The sequence below is a fragment of the Geotrypetes seraphini genome, chromosome 1 (assembly GCF_902459505.1).
Source record: "Geotrypetes seraphini chromosome 1, aGeoSer1.1, whole genome shotgun sequence".
In the NCBI taxonomy this organism is placed as follows: domain Eukaryota; kingdom Metazoa; phylum Chordata; class Amphibia; order Gymnophiona; family Dermophiidae; genus Geotrypetes; species Geotrypetes seraphini.
Window position 1 is genome coordinate 353,748,481 of NC_047084.1, and position 23,304 is coordinate 353,771,784.

At 42.0% G+C, this 23,304-nt stretch overlaps 1 protein-coding gene across 1 annotated transcript in view; it reads left to right on the forward strand.

Annotated features, from left to right (window-relative positions):
* BTC (betacellulin) overlaps nucleotides 1-23,304 on the forward strand; it is a 97,760-nt gene that overhangs the window by 36,944 nt on the left and 37,512 nt on the right. The window contains exon 3 of the mRNA XM_033960532.1: nucleotides 18,226-18,324. Coding sequence (XP_033816423.1) covers nucleotides 18,226-18,324 — 99 coding nt within the window. The remainder of the gene's footprint in view (nucleotides 1-18,225; nucleotides 18,325-23,304) is intronic.

Sequence of the window (23,304 nt, forward strand, 5' to 3'; positions counted from 1 at the left end):
AATCCCCCTGCGTCTTCACTACTCTGAATAACTTTGTATCATCCGCAAATTTAATCACCTCGCTCGTCGTACCTATGTCCAGATTGTTTATAAAGATGTTGAAGAACACGGGTCCAAGCACCGAGCCCTGCGGCACCCCACTGGTGATGCTCTTCCAGTCCGAGTATTATCCATTTACCCCCCACTCTCTGTTTCCATGCTCCAGCCAGTTTTTAATCCACGTATTTCACCGTCAATTCCATGTCTCGCAATTTTCCTCAGAAGTCGTTCATGTGGAACCTTGTCAAATGCCTTCTGAAAATCCAGATATACAATGTCGACTGGGTCACCCTTGTCTACCTGCCTGTTTACTCCCTCAAAGAAGTGCAGCAAGTTCATCAAACAAGATCTTCCTTTGCTGAAACCGTGCTGGCTGGTCCTCATCAGACCGTGTCCATCAAGGTGTTCAATGATAATAATAATAATAATAACAATTTTTTTATATACCGCTGGACCTTGAAGTTCTATGCGGTTTACAATGATTACAGATAGAGTGGAATCAACAAAGTATAGACTTGGTGATTGACAGTTCTAGAGATCATTTGTTGAGGGCTAGGATTGTATTGAATGGTTTTCTAAGTATTTCAGAAACAGATGTGTTTTTAGATGTTTCCTGAATTTCCTATAGGTAGTAGGCACGAGTGATCCTTTATCAGCGCCTCTTCCATCTTTCCCGGTACCAAGGTCAGACTCACCGGTCTGTAGTTTCCCGGGTATCACCTCGAATCTTTTTTGAAGATCGGTGTGACATTCGCCACTTTCAGTCCTCCGGGATCTTTCCCATTTTGATCGACAGATTGGCTATTAGGTGAAACAGTTCAGCTATGGTCCCTTTTAAATCCTTGATGACCCTCGGATGGATGCCATCCAGTCCCGGGGATTTATCTCTCTTAAGCCTATCAATCTGTCTGCATACCTCTTATAGACTGACTGTTAACCCTGTCAGTTTCCCGTTTTTACTTCCAGCATATAGCCTGATGGGTTCCAGTATGCTGTGTATATCCTCTTTGGTAAATACAGGCGCAAAAAATGTGTTTAGTCTGTCAGCGATTGCTTTATCCTCCTTTAGCGTTCCCTTTATTCCTTGGTCATCCAACGGTCCCACCGCTTCCTTCGCGGGTCGTTTCCCCTTGATATATCGAAAGAACGGCTTGAAGTTTTTTGCCTCATTGGCTATTTTTTCCTCGTAGTCTCTTTTGGCCCCTTTACCGCCTGATGACACCTGAGTTGATGTTGTTTGTGCTTATTCCAGTTTTCTTCCGTTTTTGATCTTTTCCATTCTTTAAATGAGGGGGGGGGGTTTGTCTCTGATCGCTTCCTTAACCTCTACAGTGAGCCACGCCAGTTCTTTATTCTTTTTCCTTTTTGATCCCTTGTTGATACGTGGTACATATAGATTTTGCGTCTCGGTGACCATATCCTTGAAAAGAGACCAAGCTTGCTCTAGCGTCTTTACAGTGCGTATCCTCTTCTTAATCTTCTTCCCCACCATGCGTCTTATCCCATTGTAATTCCCTTTTCAGAAGTTTAGCGTCATGGTTGTCGTTGTGGACCAATGTTTTGCCCCTATTTCCAGGATGAAGCCGACCATATTGTGATCGCTGTTTCCCAACGTCCCTTCTACTTCTACATCCTGTGCCGGTCCCCACAGTCCATTTAGAATTAAGTCCAGAATTGCATTTCCTCTCGTGTTTTCCTTAACAAGCTGTTCTAGAAGAGGGGGTAAGTTCAAATAGAAATAATTACAATAATCGAGTTGTGATAATATTAACATTTGAACTATCAATGCAAAATGATTTTCAAAAAAATAAGATTTTACGAAACTCAACTGTCTCATTACATGCATGATTTTCTTCCATAAATTTGCGTTCTGATTCTTGTATGTCAAGGAGGTGACTAAAATAATCCTTAATCTTTGGTTGTTTTTTCAACTGTAAGAGAAGCTCCAGATTTCAATCGAAGTAGGGACCAAAGATAAGTGATTTATTAAACCATAAAACTTTTATCTTGTTTGTATTTAGATTCAGTTTACAGGACAGAGCTCATCTTCCAAGTTTTCCCTGATCGTAATATTGGCATTTGCAATATACCTATCCACTAGAACTAACCAAAAAATATAATCAGCATAAGAGAGCAAAAGATCTTCCTCCGACAGAACCATTGTCTGCACAGAACTCACGAAGGTATTAAAAAGTACAGGAGAAATAGAAGACCCCTGTGAAACACCACAAAAAGAGTTCCAACTTTTAGAGAACTCCACCTTTGATAACACAATATCTCCGATTTGTAAGAAATTCTTTAAACCATTTAATAACTGATCCACACATACCCAAATTACTTACGACTCAAACTCAACCAATATTTTACTCTTGGTGTTAATGTTAACAATTCAGTGCTATGCTTAGATTGAAACCCAAATTGAGCTAGATGCAAACAAGAGAATTGTTCTATGTATTCATATAGCTGCTTATTTACCAGAGACTCTAGTAATTTAGTCAACAGAAGAATATTGGCTATAGGTCTAAAATTAGATGGTCGAGAAAGATTGCTGTTTTCTTGTTTTGGAACAGGCGTAATAATTTCTTGTGCAATCTCCCTTTATGCTGGGACCTGGTGGGAAGTAGTTATCCCTTATTGCCAGGGTCTGTAGGAAACGTCAATCAATAGAATTGAGCCCCTCCCACTGTGCTTATCTCCTTGTGCATGCTCTCTGGATCCCAGTTTTGTTTTCCTACAAGTCAAGCTGTAGGAGCTAGTGCTGCCCGATTCGCGATTCAAATTGGTTCACCAATTCACTTCGGGTGAATTGATTCGAATCGATTTAAATTTTAAAAAAATCGGCTTCCTGATTCAGACCCTTCCCCCTCGCCCCCTAAAGCAGGAGCGGCAGCGGTGCTCTTGCTGGCTAGCTGCTGCCGCATCTGCTTTAGAGGGCAGGAGGGAGGGTCAGTCGGGAAGTGCTGCTGTCAGCTTCCCCCCTGGCCTCCCCGAAGGACTGCACATCGCATCGCATCTCCTTCCCCCCCCCGCCCCCCGAAAGGCCTCCGTGTTCCCTCTGGCCTCCCCGCAGCATGTACCTTATAGCTGCAGCCTGCAGTGAAGACTGCGGTTACAGCATCTTTGTAAACTTGCTTTCAGTTATTTCCTCCGCCCCAATCCTGCCTCTGACGTCAGAGGAGGGGCGGGACCGCAGCAGAGGAAACAGCTGAAAGCAAGTTTATAAAGAAACTGTAACCGCGATCTTCGCTGCAGGCTGCAGCTATAAGGTAAACGCTGTGGGGAGGCCAGATGGAACACTGAGGCCTTCCCGGGGGGGGGGGTGCACAGTCCTTCGGGGGGGCAGGTCTTCAAGAGGTGGGACAGGCCTTGGGGGAGGTGTAGGCCTTTAAGGGTGGAACAGGCCTTTAAGGGGGGTGCAGACCTTTAAGGGGGGGACAGGCCAGGGATGGGGGGACAGGCCTTCAAGGGGGGGACAAGCCTTTAATGGGACAGACAGGCCTTTAAGGGGGGGGGACAGGCCTTCAAGGGGAGAACAAGTCTTCAAAGGGGGGACAGGCCAGGGATGGTGGCATAGGCCTTCAAGGGGGGGGGACAGGCAGGCTTTTAAGGGGGGACAGGTCTCAAAGGGGGACAGGTCTTCAAAGGGGGGGACAGGCAAGGGATGGTGGCATAGGCCTTCAGGGGGGACAGGCAAGCCTTCAAGTGGGGGACAGGCCTTCAGGGGGGACAGATCTTCAGGGGAGGGGGACCCTGGTGTAGAAGTATACGGAGGGAAGGAAGGGGGGGTTCAAAGAGACGTGCATATGCCGGACTTTGGGGGGGAAGAAATAATGGGTCTAAAAATAGAGGAGAGGGAGAGAGATGATGGACAATGGGATTTAGGGAGGGAAGGAACGGAAAGGGAGAGAAGTTGGACACAAGGGATGGTGTGATGGGGGATAGAGATACTGGATAGGAGGGTAGTTGGGAAAAGAAAGGAAGAGATGGTGAACCCTGGGGTGGTGGGGAAGGAGGGAGAGATGCTGGATGAAAGGGTAGTTAAGAAAAGGTGGATCTGTGGATGGAGAATGGAGATGAAAAAAAAAAAGAAAGATGCCAGACCTCCGGGGGAGGGAAGGGAAACGGAAGGGGAGGACAGAGATGGCAGATGGATGGTTAGAACGGAGAAAGAAGAAAGAAGGAGACCCTGGCAAGCAAGTTATCAGAAGACAACCATAGCCTGGGACCAACAAAATTTGAATAATGACCAGACAACAAAAGGTAGAAAAACTAATTTTATTTTCTATTTTGTGATTACAATATGTGAGATTTGAAACGTGTATCCTGCCAGAGCTGGTGTTAGACCGCAAACCTGAGCTAGGATTTAAGAGAGAGAGGAAAAGTCTTTTTTGTTTGTTTACACCACAGCGCCAGTGTGGTTATGAGAAGGCAAAGGGAGTGAAGAGGCTATAAAATAAACCCACCAATTGGGCAGGAAAATCGAATCGAATCGAAAAACCAATTCAGTAGGCTGAATGGAATCGAATCGAAAATTTTTTTTCCTGAATCGGGCAGCACTAGTAGGAGCTCTTCTCTTCTCTTCTCTTCTGCTCGTGTTTCATTTCTTGAAATTTAGTGTATTATTTTAATACTTTTCATGAGTTTGCCCTTGTGCTATGGAAATACCCTGCAGGGACATCCTTTCAGCGGGAGATTGCAGACTTTGGAATAAAGTCTGTCTCTGGGGGAGGGGGGGGGTTACCTGCCACTGGCCCCCGGGCAGCCTGCACGTCAGATCGGGGCTCTGGGATCGAGAGCTAGCTCACCCAGGGTTCGTCCGCTAGTGGGTGGAGTGCAGGCTGCGCGGTTCCGTGGAGGCACGACCAGGATTGGAACCAGACTGCGTACGTTCCCTGTGTAATCTGGAGGTCTTGGAAGTCACTGACCGGGGTGACCAGGCAGGTGAGGCAGTCAGAAGACTTGAAATCCAGTTTTCCAGCTTCCTGAGGCTTGAGATCTCCATGCATGCTGTGTTCAGCTTGCTTGCCATTTCTCCCTTACAGCACAGGGAGTAGCTATTTGCCCGCCTGGTTTGGTGATTTTTTTTGGGGGGGGGGTTCTTGAAAAAGGTTTTCTGGGTGGTTTCCCTGAATGTCCTAACCCACCCCCCCCCCCCAAGACATAAATCTTATTTGTAAGAAATTCACGGTTGATGCTGTACTGTTTATGATATCCAAAGCTTGTTGGATATCAAGCCATATGGCTTTTTTTGAACATCACTGAACAATTTTGTTGTATCTATATTAATGAAACAAAATTTATTGGAATAACTGGTAGCATTAAACTTTGTGGAATTTCTTGTCCACCTATTCACAAATTCAATACATATCGCCAGTTCAGGGACAGTTGTTATATTTTCAGATGCAGTGTCTCTATCAGAATTGTTACTGGTCTTACCTTTACTACCAGTGATGTCCCCGCACTCTGAACAGATGTCCCGGTGCATCCTCTTTCTCCCTCTTTTCTTGGAGAATGGCACAGATGTTTTTGGCAATGTTTGGATTTGTCTCTTAAGTTTGATGTATGGTTGTGCTTGCATCAGTTGTCCTGATGTTGAAGGTTCAATAGACAGCTCTTTGTCTTTATTTTTAGATAAAAAAGTACAAAGTCATAAAACCAAGCATCGTTTTGTAAGAGCAGATGCCACATGTCGCAACTACAGGCGCCATTTCTGTAAGATTATCAAATGCTGAGAAAAAAAGACACTGCATTGAGAGTGTGGCGCAGTGGTTAGAGCTACAGCCTCAGCGCCCTGGGGTTGTGGGTTCAAACCCACGCTGCTCCTTGTAACTCTGGGCAAGTCACTTAATCCTCCCATTGCCCCAGGTACATTAGATAGATTTGTGAGCCCACTGGGACAGTCAAGGAAAAACGCTTGAGTACATGAGTAAATTCATGTAACATAGTAGATGACGGCAGATAAAGACCCGAATGGTTCATCCAGTCTGCCCAACCTGATTCAATTTAAATTTTTAAATTTTTTTTTTCTTAGCTATTTCTGGGCAACAATCCAAAGCTCTGTGCTTGGGTTCCTACTGCCAAAATCTCTGTCAAAACCTACTCAAGCCCATCTATACCCTCCCAGCCATTGAAGCCCTTTCCAGCCCATCCTCGCCCAAACGTCCATATACAGATACTGCAAGTCTGTCCAGTACTGGTCTTAGTTCAATATTTAATAATATTTTCTGATTCTAGATCCTCTGTATTCATCCCATGCTTCTTTGAACTCAGTCACTGTTTTCCTCTCCACCACCTCTCTCGGGAGCATATTCCAGGCATCCACCACCCTCTCCGTAAAGTAGAATTTCCTAACATTGCTCTTGAATCTACCACCCCTCAACCTCAAATTATGTCCTCTGGTTTTTCCATTTTCTTTTCTCTGGAAAAGATTTTGTTCTACGTTAATACCCTTCAAGTATTTGAACGTCTGAATCGTATCTCCCCTGTCCCTCCTTTCATCTAGGGCAAGGGTAGGCAACTCCAGTCCTCGAGAGCTGGAGCCAGGTCAGGTTTTCAGGATAGCCACAATAAATATGTACGAGATAGATTTGCATCTCAAGGAGGCAGTGCATGCAAATCCATCTCATACATATTCATTGTAGATATCCTGAAAACTTGACCTGGCTCTGGCTCTCGAGGACCGGAATTGCCTACTCTTGCTCTAGGGCTGGTGTGTCAAAGTCCCTCCTTGAGGGCCGCAATCCAGTCGGGTTTTCAGGATTTCCCCAATGAATATGTAAGAGATTTATTTGCATGCACTGCTTTCATTGTATGCTAATAGATTTCATGCATATTCATTGGGGAAATCCTGAAAACCCGACTGGATTGCGGCCCTCGAGGAGGGACTTTGACACCCCTGCTCTAGGGTATACATATTCAGGGCTTCCAGTTTCTCCTCCTATGTCTTCTGGTGCAAGCCTCCAATCATTTTCGTCGCCCTCCTGGACCGCTTCAAGTCTTCTTACGTCCTTCGCCAGATTCGGTCTCCAAAACTAAACACAATACTCCAAGTGGGGCCTCACCAATGACCTATACAGGTGCATCAACACCTTCTTCTTTCTGAGCTCTCCTGGGAGAACGGTATGGAAAATTAAATAAATAAAATTACAACCAACATCATGCAATAGCAGTTCTTTAAAAAAACATAAATGTTTACTTTTTTTGCTTAATGAATCACTACACTGTTCGACTTTGAACACTAGGGGTGATCAACGATTGGCACTCGATCCGTATCCTGTCCTCTTTTCTCATGGTGATGGTTGGATTTGTCTCTAGGTTTGATGTATGGTTTTGCCTATGCCTTTTGACCTAATGTGGAAGTTTCACCAGACATCTTTGTCTTTTTAGCTGTGGATACAATAGTACAAAAATCATAACACTAATGAACAAGTACCTTTTTGCTCACAGGTTCCTGTCACCTTTTTGTATTTCAACTGTGTGTGGAACACCGGTCCTTTTCCTTGCTGGTGTTTGCTCCTGTCGCCTGAAGCCATCAACATGGCCGCTGGTGAATCCCAATGTTACATTGTGCACCATGTGGGTTGCAGCAACAGGCATCATTTTGTAAAGAGTAGGTACCATGTGGTCACAACTATAAATGCCATTTTTGTAAGATTATCAAATCCTGAGAAAAAAAGATACTGTATTTTTCGCTCCATAAGATGCACCTGACCACAAGACACACACTAGATTTAGAGGAGGAAAACAAGAAAAAAACCATTCTGAACCAAATTCTCCCTGCCAGGCTCTGTACCTAACCCCATACTCCTTCTCAGGCTCTGCACCCTGTCTCCCCTTCCTGACAGGCTCTGTACCCTGTCCCCCCTCTAGTGGTCTAGTGGTAGACAGGGACAGAGCGGGCAGGGACAGGGCAAGCAGGCCTAGTGACAGGCAGGCTGGCCTAGTGACAGATAGGCAGGCAGGCCCCATACCCCTCACATACCCTAAATCATCCCCCCATACCCACCACATACCCCCAGTACCTTAAATCATCCCCCCATACCCTCTACGTTCCCCCCCCAGTATCTTTTTTAAACATATCCTCCCATACCTTTTAAAATCCCTCCCTTCCTCGCTAGATGACTATCCTGGTATTTTAAACATCTCCCCACCCTCAGTACCTTTTAAAATTCCTCCCTCCCTAGATGGCTATCCTGGTATTTTAAAGATCCCCCCACCCTCGGTACCTTTTAAAATCCCTCCCTCCCTCCCTAGATGGCTATCTTGATATTTTAACCATCACCCCCCTCCCCCCGGTATCTTGATGCAATCCTGGTGGTCCAGCGCTGCATCGGCAGCCTCCCCTGCTGCACAGCCGCCCAAGTCCCCATCTGCAGCTGCAGTGAGAGGCAGGTGCGAGCCCCGAGCATGCCTGCCTAGTCTCTTGCCACTTCCCGAATGGTGTCAGCTCAGTCCAGCGCTGCATTAGCAGGCTCCCCCCATCTGCGCCGGAAGTGAAAGGCAGACGCGAGCCCTGAGCGCACCTGCCTGGTCCTGCAGCGCCGCTCGAATGGTGCTGTCAGCTCCTGTGAGTCTCACGAGAACCAACAGTACCATTTGGGTGGCGGCGCAGGACAAGGCATGCATGCTTGGGGCTCGCACCTACCTTTCACTTACGCAGCAGATGGGAGAGCCTGCCGATGCAGCGCTGGGCCGAGCTGACACCATTCAGGTGGCGGCGCAGGACCAGGCAGGCGCACTCAGGGGCTCGCACCTGCCTGGCAGATGGGGACTCGGGCGGCCATCCAGCAGGGGGGCCTGCCGATGCAGCGCTGGACCGCCAGGATTACATCAAGGTACCAGGGATGGGGGTGGGGGGGGTGTGGTATTCGCTGCATAAGACGCATCTTTATTTCCACCCCCTTTTTGGAGTGGAAAAAGTGCGTCTTATGGAGTGAAAAATACGGTACTTACCACAACTTAGCAAAAAGAACATCTCGGACAGAAACTTTTGTTTGAAAGGCCTTCAGCACTCAAATCGGCACTCAAATCGGATAAACTTCGTCCCGTTGCCACTAGCTTCTTCATTGATCATAAATTACCAACAGTTGTACTTTCCAAGCTGGTAAAATAGATAGTAACACTTATCTTAAAGTAATATCCCAAAGAACTGCTGCCAACATGCATAAAGGCAGTGCTGTGGTGGTACATAATCTATCCAGAATCAGGTCTCTCAAATTGTACAAACTGCTTTCAGTTCTAATGAGATCACTAAAGGAGAAGTTAAGTTTTTGACTCAAATCCCAGCATAATGACCCTCTTTTTATACAGTCCCTAAAGTACACGAGTCGCCTCATAACCTATCAGGATGTCCTATTGTATCCCTTAGGGGCACTATCTTGGAATCTTTTTCTAAATTTGTGTGGATCACTTTTTGAAACCTGAAGTATGCAAGGCTGAATCATAGGTGAAGGATACCAAACATTTCCTTTGATTAATTAGAGAAGTGTCACAGTGGAACCTTCCGATATCCTGGTTACTATGGACTTGGAAGCATTGTGTAGCAACATCCCTCAGAGAGAAGCTCTTGAGGTTATAGATAATGTTCTTGAATGTTCTAATAATCAAATATCAAAGAAATTCTTGATGTCATTATCGTCCCTTGTGCTGCAATTTTATTTTATTTATTTTTATTTGATGGTAAATTCTATTTGCAGAAACATGGCATGACAGTGGGCAAAGCCACGGCATCCAGTGTGGCCAATTTGTATGTAACTCGGTTTGAAGACACCTTTTTGTATGAATCATCATGGTTCATGCATATTCAGATGTGGGTCAGATACACTGATAATGATATATTTTAAATTTGGGCTCATTTTGACACATCGCTTACTGAGTTTAAGACTTAGCTGAACACTTTGGACTGTCATCTCTAATTTACCATGTCATAGGATGTTAATACCATCACTTTTTTGTACACAAGGATCATCAAGAAGGATACTCATTTTATTTAACTACTACTGTGTGCCGTAACATAACCAACCACAATACTTATTTACATTATGATAGTTGCCATCCTGCCAGGCTAAAACAGGCTTTACCTGTCAGCCAGTTTTTATGGATACGCCGTATACAGTATGTTCCTCAGAGGCAGATTTTAAAAGGCAAGCCCAGACAGAGCAACTACCCTGAATGGACAATTCAACAGGTATACTTGCATGCTTTGTATGCCAATATCAACTTGCTATTACAATCTCAAATTAAACAAGCCCCAGAGAAACACATTTGTGTCATCCCCTACTCAGAACTAATATGGTAGCCAATATTATTTTTAAAAAAACATTGGTACATATTGACTTTTCATGAATCATTTGCTGAAGGCCCTTGGTGGTCTTCACATGTCCGAAGAACCTATCTAATTATCTAACTACCTCCTATAGACTTGTTCATGATCATGATCATGGAACGGAAAGCGATCATCGCCCCTGCGAGATTTGCATCATGTGCACTAATTCTTTGCAATGTACAACATGGACACACCTTAGCACTCACAAGGAGTGTGTGGCGCAGTGGTTGGATCTACAGCCTCAGCACCCTGGGGTTGTGGGTTCAAACCCCGCGCTGCTCCTTGTGACCCTGGGCAAGTCACTCAGTCCTCCATAGCCCCAGGTACGTTAGCTAGATTGTGAGCCCACCGGGACAGAGAGGGAAAATGCTTGAGTACCTGATTGTAAAACCGCTTAGATAACCTTGATAGGCGGTATATAAAAATCATAATAATAATAATAATTTAAGATATTCCACTACCTGTATATAATAATCATCTGTCCCTGCAACCTTCTCTATGTAGGACGTACTAGTCATCGGATGAAAATCAGATTGCAGGAACATAAAAGTAAATTGCACACTGCTACAGCCATAGGCCCTTTTGGTACCACATTGTTTGGATAAGGGCCATGTTTTTTGAGGAATTAAAATGGTTTATCATCAAACAGATTCCTATTGGGTACATAGGTGATAAAATGGCTGATATTCCATTTTGAGAGCAATTTTGGATTTTTGAATTAGACTCTGTGAAACCTGTTGGACTGAATAACTTTATTAAGTAGAATTCTATTATTTGAACTGGGACGGTGCGTTTAATTGAGAGCAACTTTGGACCTTTGAATTGGATCCTGTGATATTTGCCCATCTGAGTGACTGTACTGAGTAGTCTCCATGTTTTGAATTGGGCCCCTATATTTTCTCCTTCTTCCTTTTTTTTTCCAAATTCTAGTTGAACCTGAAATCACAAGTGCAGTCAATTTGTTGTGGGTGAAAATATTGATATGCCGCTGATTCACAGACTTCTTGACTTTTCTTCAAATGCACCACTACCTTAAGATAAGTTTGCTTCCATAAAAGATGGTTCTAGTATTTCTTGTGTGCTATGGTATTTTTAAAACGTGGAAATGTGGAAAGATATGACTCTTTGAAAATTCATTTTGATTATTATTTATTTATTCACTGATGCATTATTTCACTACCTTGTTTGAATGCACGCTAGTGACATCCAATGATGATGTAAGGCTAAAGCATTGGGTAAAAATTTTTTTTCTGGTCTCACTCTGGCCATATCTGAGTGAAGGAGCTTTTGGCCTCCATTGGAGGTTTATGCTCTGTAAGACTCATAACCTCACACTGAGGAATCACTTATCAAAATATATATTTGAGTACTTTCCACGTTCCCTCTGTTTCTCCTCAGGGGTCCCTTTTATGTCGTATTAACTTAAATCTGCATCAGGGCATGGTCTTCTAGAAAACAAACAAAAATTGAATATTAAAGTCACAAAAATAATTTTTCTACAAAAAAATCAAAACCGCACTCACTCACTTACATAGTGTCTCTCAAGAAATTTCTTCTATGACTTTTAAGCTCTGCAACATGGCCTCATGGTGTTCAACACAGCTGCTAAATCCCACTACTGGCTGATGTCGTAGCTGACGTGTCAACAGCTGATAGGATTGGTTATGTCAGACATCCAATCTAGTTTTGCATTAAGGGCTCCTTCTACGAAGCCGCGTTAGCGGTTTAACGCACGTAATAGCGCGTGCTGATTTGCCGGCCTCACTAGCCGCTACCGCCTCCTCTTGAGCAGGCGGTAGTTTTTCGGCTAGCGTGAGGGTTAGCACGGCAAAAAATGTACATGCGATAAAGCCGCTAACGCGGCTTCGTAAAAGGAGCCCTAAATCCTTTGGGTTCAAGTGTTTGTAAATAAAAAATCCATCTCTGCTTTTTATAATTCAAAAGTGCTTCAATCAGTGGTGTACCTAGCATGTGTGACACCCGGGGCCCATCATTTTTTGGCACCCCCCCCCCCCCCCGCATCTGTACGAAAAACATGATTTTTAGTAACAAGCCACACTTCACACATGAGTACCTAGGAAAAGGCAACATCTTACATACTACAGTGAGAAGTACAACAGCAATACACCCATTGTAAAACTAAACAAGCCAGACTAGTACAGATCAATCCTGCAGTCAATCCTAACAGAAAACCATGTCTTTCGAACACACAGAACACAGAAAACACCTTCGCCTAGTATGGAATATGTAATCACAAACTAACCTCTCCCTCTTTTACAAAACTGTAGTGTGGATTTTAGCCACGGTGGTAACAGCTCTGACGCTCAGAATTCTGAGCATCAGAGCTGCTACCACCACGGCTGGCGCTAAAAAACGCTCCACAGTTTTGTAAAAGGGGGGATAAAATAGAAATACATAGACAAAGGTTAAATTGAACCAGCAAGAAACTGGACTCTGCATACAATGCAACACCACAGAAACAGTGACACATGTCTCCTAAAGCAATAAATAAATAGAAAATTTTTGTTCTACCTTTGTCTTCTCTGGTTTTTGCTTTCCTCATCTTCTTGTTACTCTCTTCCTTCCATCCACTGTCTGCCATCTCTCTGCCCCTATATGGCATCTTCCCTCCTTCTATGCCCCTTCCAGAAACTGTATGCCTCCCCCTTCCATCTCTCCTTTCACCCCAATTGGTCTGGTATCTGTCTCCTCTCCTTCCCCCTGCTCTGGCATCTCTCTCTCTGCTCCCTTCCTCCTGTTCTTCCCTGGTCTTCCTTCTCAATTTATTTTCTGCCTCTGTCTAAATTCTTTTTTACTATTCAGTCCTCAATTTCCCTCTTTCACTGCGTCTACCTATAGCTTGCCACCTCTTTCCCTCATCCCTTCCAGTAACTAACTCGATCCTCTTCCCTCAATCCTGCATGTGCCCTTTTTTCTTTCTCCTCCCCACTTCCTTCCAGCATCTGCTCCCCCTTTCCCTCACACTTCCATTCAGCAGCTGTCCCTCCTCTCCCCCACACTTCCATTCAGTGTCTTGTTTCCCTCTCTCTACCCCTTCCATTCACTGCCCTCTGTGCTCCTTCCATCCAGTGTCCACCCTCGCTCTCTCTCTCTCTTCCATATGGCATCTTCCCTCTTTTTATGCTCCTTCCATAAACTATCTATCCCTTGCCCCTTCTCTCCTTTGTACATGATTGATTTCAACTCTGTCACCTCTCCGTTTTTCTCTCTCTGTCACCACCCCCTCCCCTATGCTCTGGCATCTCTCTCTTCTCCTTTCTTTCCTTCCCACCTTACGGTCTGGCATCATCCCTTCCCTGATTCCCGGCATCTCTCTCCTTTCCTTTTCTTCCATTTCTCCCTCCCTCTCAATGCTCTGACATCTCCTCCTTCTTTTCCCCCTTCCTTTTCCCTTGATCTGGCATACCTTCCTCCTTCCCTCCATGCCCTGGCGTCTCTTCTTCCCTCCAAGCTCTGGCATCTCCTTTCATTCCCTCCAGTTGGGTACAGCAACTCTCCCCAATTCTCTCCCCCTCTGCTCCCTTTCCTCCTTCTGTCACCCAAGACCTGGTGTCCTGAACTTCATCAGGCAGCAGCAGCATTCAAAATTCACTGCTATTGCCGGCTTCAGGCCTTTCTCTCTGTCGGGTCCTGTCTTCATGAAAGCAGGAAGTAGGCAGGACCCGGCAGAGAGGAAGGCCTAAAGCTGGCAACAGCAGTGAATTGTAAAAGCTGCTGCTGCCCAAAGAAGGAAATGGCGCCAGGCCTTGGAGCATCGAGGCAGACCGCTTCTCCCCCCTCCCAGCTGAACCCCCGTTGACCCTCCTATCTCTCCCCCCCCCAAGTCAACCCTTCTGACGCTACTGGAGGGAGGTTTGCTGCTCTCGTTGGGAGGGTCGGAAGGGTTCACTCACTGGTCACCTTAAGTAAGGAGGGAGGGAGCGCGATAGGGACCGGGCCGGCTGACTGTGCACCCCCCCCCTTAAGGCTGCACCTGGGGCGGACCTCCCCCCCTTGGTACGCCACTGGCTTCAATATCACCGCCCTCCCTCCCTACAATAATTTCCTCTAAAATGTACCATTTAAAATCCAACAAAGAATGTCCAACTTGCTCCCAATGAGAGCCAGAGGAGCTAGTGCTGTCCATGCTGCAGATCTTAAAAGTCATAGAAGAAATTTCTTGAGAAGTCACCATGTAAGCAAGTGCGGTTTTTATTTATTTATTTATTCACAAATTATCAAACGTCTTGTACAATAAAGACTGAATAAGACATGCAAAATAAAAAGAATAATCAAATATACTAATAAATCATTACTTAAGCAATCTCCAGTCCTCTAATTGGGTCCAAGGTTACAAATGAATGAAAAAAAGGAAAATTTGAATACCATCCAAATATTAAGGAAGCTAATTATCTAATTACTGATTCTGAGAGTCCAAATTTCTGTCATTTTAACTCGTTGTTCCCTCTCCTTCAAGGCATCTCAAGTGTGGTTTTGATATTTTTGTAGAAAAATAATTTCTGTGAATTTAATATTAAAAAAAAATTATTTGTTTTCTAGAAGACTATGCCCTGATGCAGATTATAGCAGAGCATGCATGTTGGCGATGGGTCTTTGGGGATATCCCCTTAAGATAAGTGTTACTATTTTACTAACCTGAAAAGCTAGTGGTGAATGCTCAATGGGAAGAAGTTATCAAATTCGAGTGCCATTTTTGAAGGCATTTCAAATAAAAGGTTTCTGTTTGAGAAATGTTCTGTGACTGCGTTGAAAGGATTTATCGAGAAAAGACGTGGCATCTACAGGTAAGTAACCTCAAATTAGAACCAAAGTCATGCAAAAGGTAGTTTTTTCAAAAAGTAAATGCTTACTTTTTTGGTATAGTGAATCACCGTGCTGTGTGAGGCTTTTCTTTTAAGCAATAGGTGTGGTCAGCGATCGCCACACCTTACATATTCTGCACTATCAAAATACACAGCATACCAGCACATTAATTACCTGTACCTAACTAAATTAGTTTATTTGGCACATTAGATTGAGGGCCTGCGAACACTTTTGACTGCGGAATCTTTTCTTCTGTTGTAGGCATGCTTATGCAGTATGTGCGCAGAGGCCTTTCGGCGTGTGTGTTTGTTCTTAGTCTTTGGCCCCCCCGATTGTGTTCTTCCTGCATAGAACACACATGTCTTTGGTAAGTTAAGGATCAATTTTAGTTTGCATGAGGAAACATTGTGATGTTTAAAATCTTATTATATCACTGCTACTGCTCTCTATAGATTCCATTTTTTGAGCTGTTGTGGGGGTTTTGTTTTTGTTTTTTTAGGTTAGAACAAAAAAGATTGCACAGACCTTCTACCATTCCTTCTGACACAAACCTGGCTATAGTATCCTGTTCAGGAAGGTGTGGTATTTCTGGTGAAAAAGTTCTAGAAGGAATATGATTGGATAAATGATGACAGCCTCTTCCTCTGTGATGTTCTCCTACCTCCACCAACTTCATATCTGGTTCACTCATAGCTATAGTATCCTGTTCAGAGAGGGGTGTGTTGATAAATTCAGGGAACCCTAAACTTTTTTTTTTTTTTAAATACAGTTTCATAAAAACATCATCACACTTTATTAATTATGACTTTTTATTATGATATGCAATTCATCAGTTAGCACTGTCTTTTCATACATTTTATTCAGTAGACTATATCAGCTGCTGTCTACACTTTTATGCATTGCCCCGTTCAAATGTTCCAAATCATGAAACGGATACAAACATATTGGGAATTACAGATTTTTTGTAAAAGAAATCAACTTTTCTTCCAAGTACAAATCAATGTATATAATTTATGTAGTCATTCTCCTTCAAATGGTTCACCATGCTATCTAACTTTTCAAAAGGATTAGGTGCTGTTTTTACACTTTTGATAAGGTCACTTTTTATTTGGTTTAAAAGATCCATGATTTCTACATCCTCCACCACTTTATGCAATTTTGCATCATCCAATGGTGTCTCCGATTGTGTCTTCAGTCATCCCTGCCAGCTTGTACTTTATACTTGACAGCTTCTGTCAAATCCCAAAGCATTATCAGTCATGGTTATATTCTGAGTTTTGTAGGCCTTCTGTTAGAGAAACTTCTTGTGAGTCAAAACAGCTTTTCCCACATGGCCGTTCATCCAGCAAGAACTTGGTCATTTCCTGGGGCATCAGTGGGTCATCCTATATCATTTCAGGCATACTCGGACTGTTCTGATTACTAACGATCTTTTGTGATTCTGTCAAATCAATAATCAGCCCTCAGCCTTTGCGTCAAGACATTTAAGAAATAGATTGAGGCACTTTTAATAGTAAGGGCTGTTTATCTCTTCTGGCTTTCTATATGTTGGAGGTTTTGTAGACATCCATGTATAGATGTGTCTTTCAGCCCCTCCTGATAGATAGAAAAGTAGCTGGGTCTTGTATTTATAGTGCTGGCAACACTTTGCCCTTTTTATATATATTCATAATGTGTTATGTTTTGACTTTTATGTCCTTTGTGACCGAAGGGTGGGGTGCTTGTCTAAATATGCTCTAAGGCTCAAACTTTTTTTTCCTGTTATGTGTCGGCTAACTTTGGTTAAAAAAAAAAAAAAAAGCTGCTTTTTTTGCCTTTGGTTAAACAAAAGGAAGAAAGAGATCCATGAGAAGATGGAGTTTCAAGTAAGCTGAAATATCTCAGTTGGAAAAGTATTAGATTGAAGATCTAAAAATCCATGGTTTTAGCAGCCCTTTTTTTCTCAAGGAGATAGGCGGCAGGGGTGGTTGTAGTTAATGCAAAGGTATAGATAGACAAACCTCTGATGAAACAAAAGATTTCTAAACAAATGTGTCCTGAATGAACATTGTAGCTATAACAGACTTCTACCTTTTTTATAACTACCGTAACTTAAGACTGGCCAGATAAAAAACAGAAATTTAAAATCATCAAGCAAACTTTGTGTCTGTGACCAGAGAGAGAAATCTGATCACAGTGCACAGAAAGAAGTTGGGCTTTTGAAATGCAAGAGAGAAAGCAAAATTCACTACATTGAAGAGAGAGAGGAAAAAAAAGGACAGGAGTGTGTTTAAAAAACATTAAAGTTGAATTGGGGATATGGCCTGGTGGAGTTATCACTGGCATCACCAAAAGGGGTAGGGTTATGCAAATGGAGTATGACTTGGGTGGGGGCCACTTCATATCTGGTGACATCAAAGGGGGTGGGGAGAGGCAGAGAGTGGACAGGGCTTGGATGGATCCCCACAACTGACTGACTGACAGGACCAGAAATGGGCATGGCTGGCTTAAAAATATGTAAATTAGATTTGATGAAAGCTATGTAACCTTACTACTTGCTCTTTACATCTTTATTTGTTATCAGTTTTTGTGGAACTCTACTGGTCTCTAGTATTTAATCAGGGCTTGAGTAGAACATATGCTTAATAAGATGAGACATTGTTATATACACTGAACTTATAGCGGTTTCATTTTCTTTCTCTGTTTACATGTGAACTTGCTGGGTGACATTTCAGCCCTATAAATAGATTTGACTCACTGTGTTCTGTAATTAAAGCCAAGTATGTCCTAGTCAGAGGCACCTTTCCATATTGCAAAGCTGCTATGGAAGACGTAACAGTTGGAGTAGCTCTGCAATGCACACCATCCTGCGCAAGTATGAATGTGCCAGAAAGGTTACCAGCTTATTAATGTAGAGATTTGAGAAAATCTTTGCACACTCTGTTACTGTTCATATTAGATCCTGGCCTATGTCGTGTAAATGGCACCTTGATTATAATAAAGCATCTGAGCTTTTTGATAAACCATTTGTTTTGTGTTTTTTTATTTTTTTTTTGAAGGCTTCATCATTGTTAGATGTGCGAGTGCAGGTGAGAATTCAACTCTTGGCCATGAAACCGGTGGTTTGCCCTGTAGCTACGAGGATGTGAACTGCACAGGTACTATAATGGAGGGTGTAACAAATAGCAGATTTCGGTGCAATAGTGGAACCTATTTTACTGTGTCACTATGGAGAAGAAATCCTATAGAAAAGTGAAATTTCATCTCTTTCCTTAGATAAATATAAATCCCTTTCCCTGACCTGTTAATTGTATAGTAAACTTCCCCCTCCCTTTTTGCGGTTTTGACGTTCACAGTATCGATTATTCACGTTTTTCCCCCAGACACCCCCCCCCCCCCCGAGAATTGCTCATTGGCAGCCCACATTTTAAAAAAAACCCTGGAACTTGGATCGGGGCAAGGAGGGAGGCGATCGGAGGTGGAGGGGGGCCATTGGAGGCAGAGGAGGCGAGCAGCTGCCCCAGGAGCACAGACCTTACCTGGTGGTCTAGCGGTGATGTGGAGCAGGAGTGATCTTCCTACGCTCCTGCCCCGCATCACCACTAGACCACCAGTCCGGGGGTGAGTCAGAGCTGGCCCAAAAGTTATTCGCAAATTTTCCCTATTCGCGGGCCGGTTCTGCACCTAACCCCCACGAATAGGGAGGGAGAAGTGTATGTATGTCTATCCTGTAATCCATTCTTCAAGGAAGTCAAAATCTGCCTCATGTACTGTTTTCGTTTTTTTCTTTTTTTAATATAGTAGTACTTCTGAAGTTTGCTATCTTCTTCCCAAGCATGTTTCTCTGTCATGGAGGCAGTTCATAGCAGAGATTCTGATATGTTTATATACAGTAGTTTGAGTATATTGATGTTCCTTCTCATGTTTGCACTTTTTTTTTTTTGCAAATAAGGTTTGCAGACCGTGCGTATTCTGCACTTGAAATGCAGTAATTTGAGCTGAGTTTGAGGTTCTACCATTCTGGGGCACTGCTTTGCTTCATCTCAGAGTCTGATCTGGTCTGGTGAGGATGATAAGCATGAAGAAATTAGGTCTTCCCTGCTAATTTGTCCCTCTAGACCAGTCCAGATTTATTCCCTAGTATCTCAGAAACTACACCTTTCAGACTAATTGGGCCACTAACTCAGGATCCATTACTGCAAGTGAGAAAAATATGTTAAGGAATACTTTAAGAAGGCTTAGGGCTCCTTTAACTAAGCTGCGTTTAGGGTTTTAACGCGCGGAATGGCGCGCACTACAATGCTGCGTGCGCTAGACACTAACGCCAGCATTGAGCTGGCGTTAGTTCTAGCCGCGTAGCGCGGGGTTAGCACGCGCTAATCTGCTGCGTGCACTAGAAACGCTAGTGCACCTTAGTAAAAGGAGCCCTAAGTCCCTTCCCTTTCACTCTCCCCTTTATTTTCCTCTTCTGATGATTTATGTGGGGCTGAAGATGTATGTTATATGTTTCTGGTTCATCAACTTACTTGAAAGAAAAAAATCATTTGTTTTATTGCTTTGTCATTTGAAACACCAATTACATCATGCTGTATGGTACCCTTGTAGGGCAAAACACCCAGGACTTTTTTTTTTAAGTTCTGTCTCTGTCTGATAGTAGATGGTACTCAAGCATTTTTCTCTGTCTGTCCCAGTGGGCTCACACTTTACCTAATATACATGGGGCAATGGGGGATTGAGTGACTAGCCAAGGGTCACTAGGAGTAGCATGGGGTTTGAACCCACAACCTCAGGGTGATGAGGCAGTAGCTCTAACCGCTGTGCCACACACTCCCACATGACCCACAGGTTCTGGACTAGTCTGGTGGGACTAAAAGAAAGAAAATTAGTGGGTAAGACCAAATTTATTCTTTTGAAGTGCACAAGCTGTATAAGTTTTGCTGCTCCAATCATTCCTTTTTAAACTGGTTAAAATTGTTAAAAGGTAGATGTTTAGATGTCCTTCCAAAATGTCCATTGTTCATGTAGCCCTATGATCTTACCACAGTGGCAATAGCAAAGTGGAAATGTCCAATCAGAATGGTGCACAAAAAAGTGTCTTTCAACTCATTTGATAAATCCAATGATCTTTATTCATCCAAACCAATTCAAACATCCAAAGCAACTCAATGACTCGACATGATCATGTTTCGGCCATCCAGCCTGCATCAGGAGTCTACAAATTATATATATAAACAATAATAAGTGAATAGACATAATTATACATAAAAACATAAACCGCAAATATGAAAATATATAAAAATATAAAAAAATAAAATGTTAAAAAACAGCAAAGAATAAAACAAATACCATATCAAAAGTACAGCAATGTTTAAAAGAAAAACCTGCTATGTCAGCACTAAATTGTAAACAACCATAAAAAAGCTTTTTATCAAAACGAAAATTAAAATTATCCCAAAGAACAAATGAGCTCTGCATAAATAATACATAAATGCACATATGACAAGAAGAAATACAGTAAAACTAATCACCATAAACTGTTCAATGATAATCACCCAATACAAAAATATATAATGAAAATATATATCCAAAAGAATAAGAAGTACTGATCATAAAGAAACCATAAAAATGTTAAAAATATGAGCCAAAATATAAAACTCAATGAATACACACTTATATGGAATTGAATTAAAATAGTTTCAATATAATAAAATAAATAACAAACAGTTTATGGCTCAAATGGTCATTATGGATGGAAAAATGATATGTATAAGAAAAATATGTAAATATATGTTGCATCAAACCCATATAAACTTGTTCAATAAGGTAAGGGAGAAACAAACATTTGTAGAAAAGGCAAAAATAATTGTACCTTAGGAGTCTTTGGGTATCAAATGGTCTTTAAAATAACAAGTGGACTAAAGTAAAATGTTCATGCCGTTGCTCCTGTAGTAATAAAATGCAGTCAATTAAAAAGTGAATTCAAGAAAAGGGGAACTCATCATGAACAAACCAAAAAAAACAAAACAACAAAATGCAAATGCCACAGAGAAACCGACGCGGAAAGAAAATCAGAGGAAAGGGGGAGGGGAAAGATTATAATTGAACAAAACTAAGCTTGTGACATTGAAAAAAAGCATGTGCAATGAAACAAACCAAAATCGGAACCCCAGAGAAACAATATGAAGGAACAAAGCCAAAATAAAAATGACAAAAAAATCGTGAAACTTACCGAATCTATAGCACTGCAAAACAACTCGGCCATGCAGTGAGAGAAAACTGAAGTCAGGAAAAGGCGGAGTATAAAAAGGAAGCCAATAATGCTGATGTAATGACAACGAAAGAGAGGGTTAGAACGCACAAATCGGGGTAAACACAGAAAATGAAACCAAATGATAAATAAAGAAAATGAAATGAAAATAAAATGAAATAAATAAGAAAAGAGACGATTTAAAACCGATTTTTAACAGCAGAACCCAAAGCATATTATGGAAAAGGCAGACTTAATCAAAAACGAAAACGAGGCTTGAAACACATAAACACCAGTGGCCATTAAAACACATAAAAAAACGAATGAATATAGAACAGAAAAACCATTGAGCATAAAAATAAGAGGGTAGAAAACAACCATAATAATATGGATATAAAAGTGATTACAATTCTTCCAAACATAAAGAAATATATGTATATGAACAAAAAATATATATGTAAAAAAAATGTATATAAGAAAAAAAAAAATATATATATATATATATATATATATGCAAAAAAGAGGGGGAGAAAACAAGTATAACTGGCTCACATATTGAACATGTTTGTATGAAACATCTATATCAGAATGCAACAACCTATAAAGAATAATAAAAAGCTTAAATAATATAATAAAAGTAATGTAATATAAACAAACAAGTTTGCAAACAAAATCATAAAACAGCTAAAAGTGATAAAATTATATAAAAGGTCTCAAATCTAAGTCAATATTCAAACCATGTGGGCTAATAGTGTTAAAATTATGGATATAACGTTGTTCCTCTCGCATAAGCAGAATATCTGGGTCACCTCCCCTCCATTTAGTTTTCATAACCCTCAATACGAAAAATTTTAAATCATCAATACAATGGTCATTTTCATACCAATGTGCAACAATTGGGGCTGATTGTACATTCCTACTGATGCAGCTTCTGTGCTCAATGACTCTTGTTTTAATCATGCGTTTGGTTTTGCCAATATACCATTTCTTGCAGGGGCATATGATAGCATAAATGACTTGTGAGGTCTGACAATCATTGTATTCCTTTAATTGAACCTTGAGACCAGTGATCGGATGGTCATAATTTATCACAGTCATACTGTGCTTACAAACCGAGCAGTGCCCACATGGTATATGTCCAACTGGATCATTATAAGTGGATGGTACTTCTGGTAAAGTGGAGGGAACTAACATATCTCTAAGGTTTCTATTCCTAGAGAAAGCTATTGTCGGTGTGATTTTTTCAAAACAACTGTGAGATTGTAAAATATGCCAATTCTTCCTGATGATGCTTTGTATGTCACTGGAGAGATGTGAGAACCTAAGAGTGCATACCAATTCTGGTTTAGATCTTCCAACTGCTGGATTCAATAATTCTTCCCTATGTTTTGTTAGTGCTTTTCAGTAGCAGTCCTTAACGCACTTCTCTGGATATCCCCTAGCAATGAAGTTATGTGTCATTGAAGGGGCCTGTTTCTCAAACTCTTCAATGTCTGTACATAATTTTCGTAATCTCAAAAATTGTGAGTAAGGGAGATTCTTTTTTAAGCTTCTATTGTGAAAACTAGTGAAGTGCAGGTAAGTGAACTATCTGTATCTTTCCTGAAAATAGTGGTTTTTAAACCATAATTCGTTTTATAAACTTGAATATCCAGAAAAGAAATACACTGATTATTATATTCCATCTTAAACCTTACATTTTCATCGCAAGTGTTGAGCCACTGATGGAAACTAATACGCTCTTCACTAGAGCCTCTCCATAGTATAAATACATCATCTATGTATCTTTTATACAGAGCCATGTTTCTCTGAAACATGTGTGTTTTTAAAAAGTTCTCCTCAAAGTCTGCTACATATAAATTTGCAATGTCCGGAGCCATGGACGACCCCA